Source organism: Panthera leo, chromosome D4 (assembly GCF_018350215.1).
Source record: "Panthera leo isolate Ple1 chromosome D4, P.leo_Ple1_pat1.1, whole genome shotgun sequence".
In the NCBI taxonomy this organism is placed as follows: domain Eukaryota; kingdom Metazoa; phylum Chordata; class Mammalia; order Carnivora; family Felidae; genus Panthera; species Panthera leo.
Window position 1 is genome coordinate 89,353,609 of NC_056691.1, and position 12,005 is coordinate 89,365,613.

General features: G+C 54.6%; 1 protein-coding gene across 3 annotated transcripts in view; it reads right to left on the reverse strand.

The window, feature by feature from the left end:
* MED27 (mediator complex subunit 27) overlaps positions 1 to 12,005 on the reverse strand; it is a 206,219-nt gene that overhangs the window by 1,812 nt on the left and 192,402 nt on the right. Inside the window, exons 7-8 of one of the 3 annotated variants that reach the window (XM_042914105.1) lie at positions 9,442 to 9,519; positions 4,877 to 7,282 (exon numbers count right to left, since the gene is read on the reverse strand). In XM_042914105.1, the coding sequence (XP_042770039.1) occupies positions 7,148 to 7,282; positions 9,442 to 9,519 (213 nt within the window). In that variant the 3' untranslated portion in view covers positions 4,877 to 7,147. Of the gene's footprint in view, positions 1 to 4,876; positions 7,283 to 8,882; positions 9,154 to 9,441; positions 9,520 to 12,005 lie in introns of those variants that run through there. The other 2 variants (XM_042914107.1, XM_042914106.1) reach the window with 2 other exon arrangements.

The following is a 12,005-nucleotide window of genomic DNA, read 5'->3' on the forward strand; positions in this document are numbered from 1 at the left end:
AAACGGACAAACGGGACCTCATAAGAAGTGAATATATGTGCTCTGTGAAAGATCCCCTTAAGAGGATGAAAGGCAAGCTACAGCCCGGGAGAAGATACGTGCACGCCACATGACCGACACAGGATCCGCACCTAGAATGTAAGAGGAAGTCCCAACGCTCAACATTAAAAGATCATCCAAGTGGAAAATGGGCAAAACACATGCACAGACCTTTCACCTGGGCTGATACACACACGGTAAATAAACAGGCCCACGACCGGCTCCTCAGCAGCGTTAGCTATTTGGGGGGGGGCAGGGGGGAGGTTTGCAAATAAAAAGCACACTGAGCTGGTGCCTCACACCTGTCCAGTGGCTAAAACAGGAAGTGGCGCCGACGCCAGACGCTGGTGGTGATGTGGAGAAGCCGGATCCCTCAGACTGCTGGCGGAGAAGTCAAGTGGCACAGCCCCCCTGGGAGATGGTTTGGCAGTTCCTTTAGAGCTAAAAACGGACTTACGGGGCGGCCCAGCGATCGTCCTCCACTGCCACACAGACACGTGCGCACGATGCTCCCGGCAGCTTTACTCCAAAGAGCTGCAAGCCGGAGGCTCCCAACGTCCCCGCGTGGATAAACGGTCGAGGTGTGGTGACACACGGCACGGCATATTCCTTAGCGATTAAGAGTGGCTGGCTGATAGGCACAATGACCTGGGTGAGCCACAAGGAGATGAGGCTGAGCGACAAAAGGCAGCCTCAGGAGGAGACGCGGTGCATGATTCCAGGCATGTGACGCCAGGTGACAAAGACGGTCACAGAGGTGGGGAACGGATCGGTGGCTGCCTGGGGACAGGGATGGGGAGAGGAGGCGTGCAGGGCTAGAAAGGGGTAGGACGAGGGGGTCTGGACCGTGGCGGTGGTTCCACGAAGCGGCACCAGGGCAGAGGGCTACACGCAGACACACGCAGTGCGTGTGGAGCTGGTGACGTCTGGATGAATTCTGGGCACTGCACCAACGTCAGCTACTGTAGATGTGAACACCGGGGAGGGGTGGGGGGCGGCTGGCGAAGGGCACACGGGCCCTCCCGTACAGATCTTTGCAACTTCCCCTGAACGTACAATTACTGTAAAATAAAAAGCTACAGGAGGCCAACAGGAGACTCACGGTCTAAGCTGTGGCCATCGGACAACTGGAAGGCCATCGCAACCCAAAACGCAGGACAGAGCAAATAAAACAAACGGGACCCTGAGGGCAGTGTCACTCCCGAGGCAGGAAGAGGTTCGGGACAGGCTGCTGACCATCCACCAGAACAGGCTTGCTTCCCTTCAGAGAGAGTTTCTGCCGGACCCACGGCCGCCCAGTTAGAGACCACATTTCCCAGGGGCCCTTGCAGCTGGGTCTGCCACGTGACTGAGTTCTTACTAATGAAGTTTAAGCGGAAATGACACGTGCCAGTGCTGGGTCTGGGTCTTACAACATCGGGCACGTGTTCCCACGTATCCTTCCCTTGTAGTGAACTCGGAAAGGGCCAGTGGCCCAGCTGCCACCATGCAGACCGCGTCCTAGGCCAGGCGGTAGGGCGATAGGGTAGGAGGAACAGGATCGCTGAGTGGCTGCACCCAGCGGAACAGTCCTTTAATCGGAACCACCCCCCCCCTTGGGGGTTCAGGGCAAGAGCAGTGTCTACATTTTTTTTTAATTTTTTGTTTTTAATGTTTATTTTTATTTTTGAGACGGAGACAGAGCGTGAGTGGGGGAGGGGCAGGGAGAGAGGGAGACACAGAATCTGAAACAGGCTCCAAGCTGTCAGCACAGAGCCCGACGCGGGGCTTGAACCAACGAACCGCGAGATCATGACCTGAGCCGAAGTCGGACGCCTAACCGGCTGAGCCACCCAGGCGCCCCCGAGAAGGGTCTACGTTCTTTAAGCCACTGTATTTTGGGGCCTCTGCACTAGAGCAACTTAGCCTTTGCTCAACGGGAAAAAAAGAAAGCGGGTTTCAAAACAGAATACGGCATGATCCTATTTTTGGCAAAAAAATGGGATGCGCACAAACATACCCATATGAGGGTCTGGAAAGAGATACAGCAAAATGCTCTGTTAATTATCTCTGGTGAGTGGGAATTATGGCTATTCTTTTCTTTGCTCGTCCACGTTCTCTTAATTTTCCATTAAAGGAACACATGCATCCCTCTAGTAATTAAGAAAGCAAGCCGATGGGAGACAACAGAGGTAGGAATCAGGGAACTGGGACAGTGCAGTTAAGTAACAGTCCATCCCACGGCGTGGGGGCTGACGAGGTTCGCTGGTGTCCCCGGCCGGCTCCCAGGCTCCTGGCCTCTGTCCTCCTGCCTCTCTCCCTGAGCCCTCTTCTCCCACCGCCCCCCTGCTCCCCGCCCCGCGGGACACGTCACTCTTTTGTCTCTATCAGGCTTGGACAAGCACGGTGCCACTGAAGCCGGCTGCCGGCAGCACCCGCCGGTTCAGCCAGCACCAAACCACAGCTCATATGGTCCCAGAGGACGGCCAATCTCCAGTGGAAATTTCAAACTCAATTGGCACAGAGACGGGCTGGAGCTGTCCTCGAGTGACTAATCATCTTAAAGCTGCCGAGATGGCGCTTTACCTGGATGTGCTCGTGAACTCTAAGGTTTGTCTCTTCCAGCACTAATGACAGGGAGCGGCCAACCTGCAATTTAAAATTCAACTTGAAAGTGATTTTTGAGGCTCCTTTCCGCTAACTGAAGGAGCCGGGGAGGGGATGGGAGCGGGGGGAAGGATGGCAGAGACGGGAGAACGAAGCCCGCCTGTCCTAGAAAGTGAAGCCTGATTATTCCCCCGAGCAGGTGCAGACAGACCGCGAGGGCTTGACGGCAGGCGGGCTCGCCCACGGCACCCCTGCGCCGGCTCGTCTTCGATGCGCGCGTCGGGCAGGCCTGAATGAGCTCCGAGCAGGTGCAAAGGAATCGGCCCACCCTTTCCTGTCAGATGCAGGACAACTAAAGTTCACCGAGATCATCCTGAGCAGAGAGGCAGAGTCCGGGAGGCGCAGTCAAGCAAGGTGAATCGTTCTACCTTGTCCTCTCTCCTACACACCCGATGGCCTGACGATGCCTCCCGTCAAGCTGGCCCAGGTTCCAGATCTTGTGAGATCCCGGTGGTGAGGCTGATGTCCCTTCTCCTCCCCACGAGGGTGACCTTACGAGGCTCTCGATTTAGCATCAGGCCCGCACTCCTGACAGTCTTAACGCGATGGAGAGTTTGCACGTTAACACTGAAAGATCACCATTTCGTGCCTACGGCTTTCCGTCGATGGTGTGAAGTAGAAAAATATCACTCGATACCAAAAGGCCAGTTCCCAATTTAGTTCAGGAAAAAAAAAAATCTGGACAACCCTGCCCAGATTTCCTCATTCCGTTCTGTCAGGTCCTAACGACCGCCCCGCTGACGAGCGGTCACCCGGCCGGCAGACGGCACAGGTACCTGCCTCACGGATTTTCACGGCAGAGAGGCACACGCAGGACCGAGATTTCTAAGTTCGGGCCCAGAGAACTCAGGTCCCACACCGCGGCAGAGCGGGGACCGGCCCCTTTGCCTCTCAGGAGGCGGCTTTGCCGCGAAGCAGCCCCAGCGCGTGGTGACGAGGTCTGACACCCAGCCCCTGGGTAGACTGCTGCGTGAGACCCTCACCTGGTTCCGTCTGTGCGACGAGGGGAAACAGCACGCGCCCACTTGGGGTGAGGCACCTGGCCCAGAGCAGACGCCGAGCTGTGGGGGTCACGATTAAGTCACCTACTGTACCTGGTAGGTCTGGCCTAGAGGTCACCTTGGACAGCCTAAGTAGCATCTGGGCGGCACGCTCACTGATGGCCACACTCCTGTCCGCGAGAGGCACCAAAGGAGGATTCCGGAACCTGATGCCCTCGCTCCCGGGGCAGCAGGCCTCCCGGCCACCCTGCAACTGGTCCCGACGTACCCCCAGTCTCTACCTGTGCCAACTTGGGGTCAATACGTTGTCTGGATTTTAATGGCCGACGACAAAGCCAGTCTCCCTCGTGTCTGTCTCTCAAGCCGCCAAGCATTCGTGGATTTGGCGCAAACGAGCTCGTCGCCCTTCCAGCCTTGCTCAACTCGCCAGACCTCAGTACGACTTCCTTTCAGCTTTCCCCTCTCAGGACCGAAGAGCAGAAATGCCGGAGACGGGAAGGCCATGGTGGGTGACTGGCCCGGCCCTTGTACTTCTCACCCCCACCCCCCACATTTAATTTGGGAAAGATTTTTTTTTAAAAGCATATATATATATATATCATGTATAAGGAGAGAAAAGTATATATACATATACATATATATATATATGTAAAATATATAGAGAAAAATATATAAAATACAGAAAAACAGAACAGCTAACATCACCCACATATCCAATGCCCAGCCATAGTTCATTATCAACTCATGGCCCATCTTGTTTCATCTATAAAACCCCACCCCTGGGGCGCCTGGGTGGCTTAGTCGGTTAAGCGTCCGACTCTTGATTTCAGCTCAGGTCGTGACCTCACGGTTTGGGAGATCGAGCCCCACATCAGGCTCTGCGATGACAGCACTGAGTCTGCTTGGGATTCTCTCTCTCCCTCTCCCCCAATCACACTCCCTCCCTCTCTCTCTCTCTCTCTCTCTCAAAATAAATAAATAAACTGAAAAAGCCCCAAACGCATCCCTCCAGCTCCCCTTTCTCACCATCACTATCAGCCTTCATCTCACAGAAGCGGGAGCGGGGCTCATACCAAGGAAGGGTGAGCTGTCTGGGCCCCCAGCACTGGGGGTGGGTGGCCAGGATTCAGGCCCTGGCTGCGCATGCCTCCCCGGTCGCACCCCCACCCCCATTTCTGCTGTAGCCACGCTTCAGCTGTGCCAATATTTATTTAATGTTTTTCCTCTAATGGTCTCACTTTTCTGCCTAAATACACTTGTTCAAAATGGAAACTTTATACCTTCCCCGTAAATGGGAAACAAGCAGCGTTCGTCACGAATAGAAGGTGTCACTAAGTAGGACACAGAGAAAACAGGGTCATTAAGCAGAAGCTCTTGCCCGCCCCAGGCTCTGGACTCAAGGCCGGCTGGCTCGCTCTCCCGAAAACGGGGGCCGGCAGCAGTCAGAGCCCCTGGTTCTAGCGAGGGCCCTTCTCCGATCTGGGCAATCAGGAGGATCCAAACAGCTCTCTCACAAGGCGATCTACTGTTCGTCTCATCAGTGTCCCCCCTGCCCCCCAACGCACTTTTCAAAGTCGCTGGTGGGTGCTGGCAGCCATGATGCACTTGGCCCTCCACGGGCTCCAGCGTGGTCACAGCCGGTCACACCAGCATCACTGCACGCGACAACGCGCACTGCAGCCCCGCAGAGGTCAGTCTACGTGCCGTTCAAATGTGTCCCAAAAGGTGTGCGGCAATGAGATGACATGTTATCACCCACCCTGTGTCCTCAGTTCTGTGTTTTGTCCCAGAGCAACAGACAAGCGTCTCACGAGACCAAAGAAAAAGGAAGCTATCCGTGAGTCAAAGGAGCGTGTTATGTTCTGTTACCAGGGGCCGTGCGAAGGGATCGTCTGTCCCACGCTAAACGGTAAAACTCAGGCGGGAGAAATCGCCGACCCCCTTGGAATACATGAAAGGCTGGTGTGACCGACTCATGTGTCACACAGGATTCTCATTAAGGCCTGGGCCACGGTTTAATTGGCAGCCTGTTTTTCTTTCCTAGTGGTTCATGAAATAATGGTGCCTCTCATGAGCGACAGCATCTCGAACGTGACGACCATGGTATTTAGTCTGGAATCTCTGGCTGTGTGGGAACGTCCCTGCTGCCTCCCATCACACCTCCCCAGACGGGGCGCCCGTCTCCTGAACGGGGTCTCTCAGACTTGGGCCCACAGCAGAGTCCCCCGGGGCGGGGCCTGAGGCTCTGTGTTTCTAATCTGTCCCCATGTTGCTGCCGCCGCTGGGCCACACCCCAAGCGGCACTGTCTTATCCTTTCTCCATCACTGGATCCTTTGTCCTCAGCTCCTGTAAGCCTGGTGGGGGCAGGTGGGAGGGCCTAAGCGGTACCAGAAGTCACCGAGGAACCACTCGTTCTTCTGGCCACCTCAAGACACCTCTGCCGTCTTCGTTGCAAAGGGAACATTTGTAGCGTAGGCTGGGCCGGAAAAGCTCGAGGAAGCTCCCCCATCCTTCAAGAGCTTCGCCCAGTCTTATATATTTCTTCATACAAACAGGCTCTAGCTTTTGGTGTTGGGGTCAAGGCCCCGAATGTCCTCAGCAGACTGGGCTGGAATCTGTTCACAGGAACGTTTAGGACAAAACCTGGGACCAACGAACCAGGTACCCCCGTCACGCCCGCTCACACGCGTTCTAGCTGCTGACACGGGCAGACTCCTTTCCCTTGGGCATGCATGTGCCACTGGCTTAGTAAAAAGAAACATCTGTGCGCTTTTTCCTCAAAAAGAACAATCCGCTTTTCAAACCGCAAAAACATCTTTGAAATGGAATATTTGCCAACACTGTCCTCTCTCCTAAGCAAGAAGCAAGAAACTGTGTCCTCAGAAAGAACAAGGTTTTAAATGCAGACATTACTGTTCTTTTTTTCTTCAAAAGGCCCAGATCTGCCCACATGTTCACTACACTGAATGTGGAAGGTGCTTTAAGAGACAGGAGACAAAGCCTTGTCCTGGGTACAAAACGTTTACTGCTTATATATATATATATTAAAAAAAAAGTTACAAAACAAAACGCCCAGCATGACAGGATGTACGGACATGGGCTTATTCAGACGATAATGGCTCGTGAACATGACTTAGAGCACAGGCCCAGGAGGATCATTCGCCAACACACAAGGACGAGCATGCTGCGTGAGTTCCTTACTCTGAGTTCCAAAAGGTTTTCTCTGCCTTCCGTTTACCAGCTGCAGTGGGTAATGAGTCCCATCAAAACGAGAAGGAATCTGTTCCGCAAGTGGCTCAGCCTTAAGGTAGGACGTGCTGCTCTACGCACGGGGAGGAGTGGGGTGCTGGAGTCTACGCGGTGAGGACGGGGCCGAGCCATCAGGCTGACCGAGGGATCCAGGGATCATCTGGGAAGGTGCGGGGCAGAGCCTGGAGGCCGGCCCGGGGCTGGGGCGGGGTCACTGGCGGCAGGTGTCGTGGAAGGCTTCGAGGGTTCGGAAATCCCTCCACGTGGGGGGAAGGCCATCTTGTAGAAACTTCCCGCAGCGCTGGCACGGAGCCTGGAACAGCTTTATGTAACTTCGTAACCAGGTCTAAAAAGAGAAGTGAAGAGACAAATAAAAGAAATGGGATCCGGGAGCTTCCAATGTCATCCTTCCTGTCAAGCCTAATGATCTCGAGGCCAGAGGACTTAAGTTGGCTGTGCCCCAAAAGCTAGCCTGTGACTTCACGGAAAGCTGCACGCGCCATCCACAAGGTCGTAACACTGCTGGCTGTCACTTCTGGAGCTCCCCCTGCCCCTCCCAACTGAGGGAGTTTTTAAAATAGAAATTCCTGCTCTCAGGGGCAGGAAGTCCTCCCACAGGAGTGGCCGTGCCCTAGCGCACAGCCCGTGGCTCGGGGCCACGCGTAACCACGTTTCATTTCTGTGTCCCGTGTCTCCCGACTATGCGTACTGATGTTCTCCTCGTTCGCTACCGAGAAGTGGGCACAGACACGTGTGAAGGAAGACGTCGCATCGATGACAATGCTCGAACCCTCCACTGAGGTCAACGTGCCTTCCTTCTAATTTGATTCCAGAGGTCATCACTCACTGTCACAATGTGGCCCTTTGCACCTGCGGGGGGGTGGGGGGACAGCCTGGTGCCATCGGGTAACATAATAAGCGGCAAATACACCCTGGAGTGGTTCAGAGAGCAGAAATCTCCCGGGCATCATACATAAGGATGAGGCTCCCATAACTCAATTCTCAAACTCAAGGAGATTTGCTACAAAAAAAAAAAGAAAACTCAACCCAACCCACACCCCGCAGCAAAAGGCTTGCGAGCAAGTTAAGCACGTTCTCACTGTGACAGGGGCACGTGAATCTCATCATTTAATGTCCTCCCGAATTACGTCCATAAGAGAAAAGTGTTCTTTGAAGAGGTAGGTCGAGTTTATTGATACAAATCCTTCTGTCTTCGTCGCAGCCGCCTTCGTGGTGGCAGACCGTGGCCCCCGACACTGCCCCCTTCCAAAGGCCAGGTGTTTGAGGTTCTGGCAACAAACGTGAGGGGGTCGACGGATCACTCAGCTAAACTCTTTATCCTCCAGTGCCGATCAAATGCAAATGGTCCCCGAGTCCCAGAGTCAGTTACCAAAGGGAAGCTGGGCACGACACGTGTTAGGTTAGACGGCGACGCTCGGTACGCGTCCGAAAATGAGGAGCCCGCTGGAGGCTGTCGGCGGAACTGTCCTCCGGACACACGAAGGAACCACGACGCGCACGGCTCTGCGGACTGCCCGGGCCTGCTTGTCCGCCCTCCCCAGCACCGCGGGCGCCGATCGAGAAGTCGGGTCTGTGTCTTCCAACAAAGGAGCGGCAGGTTCTCTGGGCAGCTCACTTCCTGAGGCAAACCGCGACGGGATACGCGGGCAGCGCCACGGCAGCCGGCTGTCAACACGGATTTGGACTTGCGAACAGGTAGGTCTTCTGAGTAGGTCTCCGGCTGGCAGCCTTTCGAGCATGAGCGGCAAAGGGAGTTTCAGCCGCGGTGAAAGATGGGCGCCCGCGGAGGTGAGGGCACGAGGCCGCGTCGGCACGATGCTGGAACAGCTGCCGGTTCCGTCAGGATCCGGTGCGGCCGGCTGACGGCCCTGCTCGGGCCGAACGGGGGTCGCGGGACAGATGTGGGCCACAGCGCGCGGATGACTCAGCCCTGGGGTGGTGGGGAGTCCTGACTTGCGGCGTCTGCCGATTTCCGTGGTGTAAACCTTGGGGTTCGACTGCAAGCTACCGACGGTCGAATAACCGGGTTGCCAAATTCCGCACGCTTCACGGGAGCTGGCAGGAGCGAACTCCAACACACCGGCACAACGGCCGTTTGGCTCTTTTGGGGTCGCTCCCCATCCCGAGCTCCACGTTTTGGGGGCACCGCAAGACGTATCTTCGTCACTGCTACCTGCTCAGTGCCAAGCACAGGGCCTGGCATGGATTAGGAGCTCAATAAATATCCACTGACTAAATCAATGCGGGGAAACTGTGTTGGGAGATCACATCTGAAACCACCATTTGTTCAGCACGATAGAAAACACCGGTTAATTAAGTGGGAAACGGTTTCTCATAAATCCCTTCCCCGTTTAAAGGAAGCATCGGTTCTACGCTGGCCCGTTGTGGGGCCCTGGCCCACCGTGAGCTGCCTTCTGAACTGCCTGTTCTTACTGGGAGGGCACCAAGGTTTCCATAGGAGGCTCAGCTCTGAAGCCCACTTACCATGAAGGATCTGACCACGACGTCTGGCATCTGGGGCAGCTGATAGTGGAGCAGGGCGGTGGTGGCGTGGTCTGTCACCTGGAACCAAGGACAATGAGTGGCGTTAGATGCCCCTTCGAACCAGCGCAGAGAAAACAAAACCAATGCATTCCCTAGATAGGATAAACCAGTCTGCCTCTGGACGCCTCTTGGAGGAAAGGACATCTAGAATACAATCGGAAGTACGAAAATTAGCGAAGGTGGCGGCGGGGAGGACACAAGCATTCGGGCCTGGAGGCAATGGAGTTGAGTTCCAGCGATGGAAAGCCCTGGCGGGCGGGCGGGAGCACCTGTGAGGGGGGCGTGGCCACAGGCCAGCGGAGAGGCGCAGACCGGGCAGGTCACGGAGAGGCTATGGAGCCAAGTCGCCGCAGGGAACGCTGCATGAACGCAAAGGTTCTCCGGCTGTCCACATTCGACTTCATCTCGCTTTCTGAAACGTTTACTCATTTGTTTTGCGAGACAGCGTGAGCCGGCGAGGGGCAAAGAGAGAGGGCGAGAGAGAGGGCGAGAGGGAGAATCTCAAGCAGGCTCCGTGCTGTCAGTGCAGAGCCCTCCTGGGGGCTCGAACCCATGAATCGTGAGATCACGACCTGAGCCGAAACCCAGAGTCGAACGTTTAACCACCTGAGCCACCTCGACTTCATTTTTGCAATGGAACCCTTTCTCTGGCAGGGTAACTGGTCTTTCTGCTTTGTCATTCTCATTCTGTCTCATAATTTGTAGTCACAGAGATCTTATGACCAGGAATCTGGAAATTGCTGATCTTTCTCTTGGGCCTCAGTGTTCCTATTACCTTTCTGAGGAGCCTTGACGCTCAAAGTGTGGTCTTCTCTCCAACAAAAGTTGTGGCCTATTTATGGCATCTCGGAGGGCCACACCCCCCCACTGTCCCCAAACTCCAAGTAGAGGCTTTGCCAGCAGGGCCGAGGGCATGAATGCCTCAGGTCTACTAGAGGCATCCGGTGACCAGACAGAACGCACACTGGCTTGAAGCCCCAGCACTGTCCACTGACCTTGATTCGACTACTTAATCTCTCGGGGTCTCAGCATCCCTTCTGGAAAACAAAGGACTAGCTTCAGCTCCCCTGTAGTTCTGAAACTGGACACCACAAATTGCTAATGCCTGCCATCAATCAGCAAATTAATAGATTGTACCTAATTTGACAGTTGTGTTCACACTCGTGGTTTATCGGGTGGTCCTCACTAGGGATTCTCGTCATTATGAATGTTGTGGCTAAAAAACAAAACGAAACAAAAAAAAAAAAACCCCAGATAAAACGATCACCTTTGTGAGCAAGAGTAAACATGGGTCTACGTTGCGTAGACGCCTCAGTTTTCCAGCTGTCACCAGAACAGTAAGGGACAAGCAGCAGCGGGGTGAACTGATCAGGTGAAAAGCAACTCGAAAGGCTGCTCCAGGCCCGCAAGGCAAAGCTGCACACGATCTGGAGATCAGTCCTGCTGTGTCCACACCTAAGGTCAGAGAGGCCACACCCCAAGGTGGAGGGCGTAGGCCCCCTAGCTTACCTGAGCTTCACTTTCTCTAAATAAATGTCTGTGCGTATGAAGCACGCCCTGTCCAGCCACAAGGCAGCCCTGACTCTCTCCCCTCCCTCTCTGCTCCTCCCGCCCTTGGGTGGGCACTCTTCCCTTGCTGGACTTTCATGGCCTGCCTGGTGGCTGGTGAAGCCACAAGATGATGAGCTCTATGGGGACAGAGATCATGCCCACCTGGTTCATGGTACGTCCCCAAGGCCTGGAACATCACCTGGCTGGCATCTAGCAGGAGCAGGTTCTCAATACATATTTGTAGAATACAGAAATAAAAATGCCACTCGCCAGGGGCGCCTGGGTGGCTCAGTCGGTTAAGCGTCTGGCTCTCGGTTTTGGCTCAGGTCACGATCTCACGGTTCGTGTGTTCGAGCCCCAAGTCGGGGTCTGTGCCGACAGGGCACGGCTTGCTTGGAATTCTCTTTCCCTCTCTCTCTGCCCCTTCCCTGCTTCTGCGTGCGTGCTCTCTCACCGTCTCTCTCAAAGTAAATAAATAAACTTAAAAAAATAAAAATAAAAAAAAAAAGCGCCCACTCACTGACGGCCACATACCAGAAACATCTGCCCTGGCTTTCTCGAAAGGACAGCTATAGGTCGTGGATCCAACATGGCTGAGAAACTGTCACCGAAGTGACTTTCAAGAGAAGTGGTACTTATTCTTTCAAGTGCAGACTGGTTTTATTTTAAGCATTTCTGACAGACAGCTTTCTAAAATGAGCAATGCTTTTTTTTTTTCTTTTAAACAGTAGTAATGATAACTTGGCAAGAAGGTGGGTGGTGACTGGGGGGGTGAAATTAATGGCTACAAAACACAGCAAAGCAACTGGGCCCCATGGCCCCTGAGCTTGGAGGCTGGGTCTTACCCACCCAGACCCCTTGCCAAGCGGGACAACCCATGCAAGTGCCCCTGTGCGGGCTATCACATTTGCCATCACGAAGGAAATTTCCGGAAGAGGGAGTTTCTGGAGCAT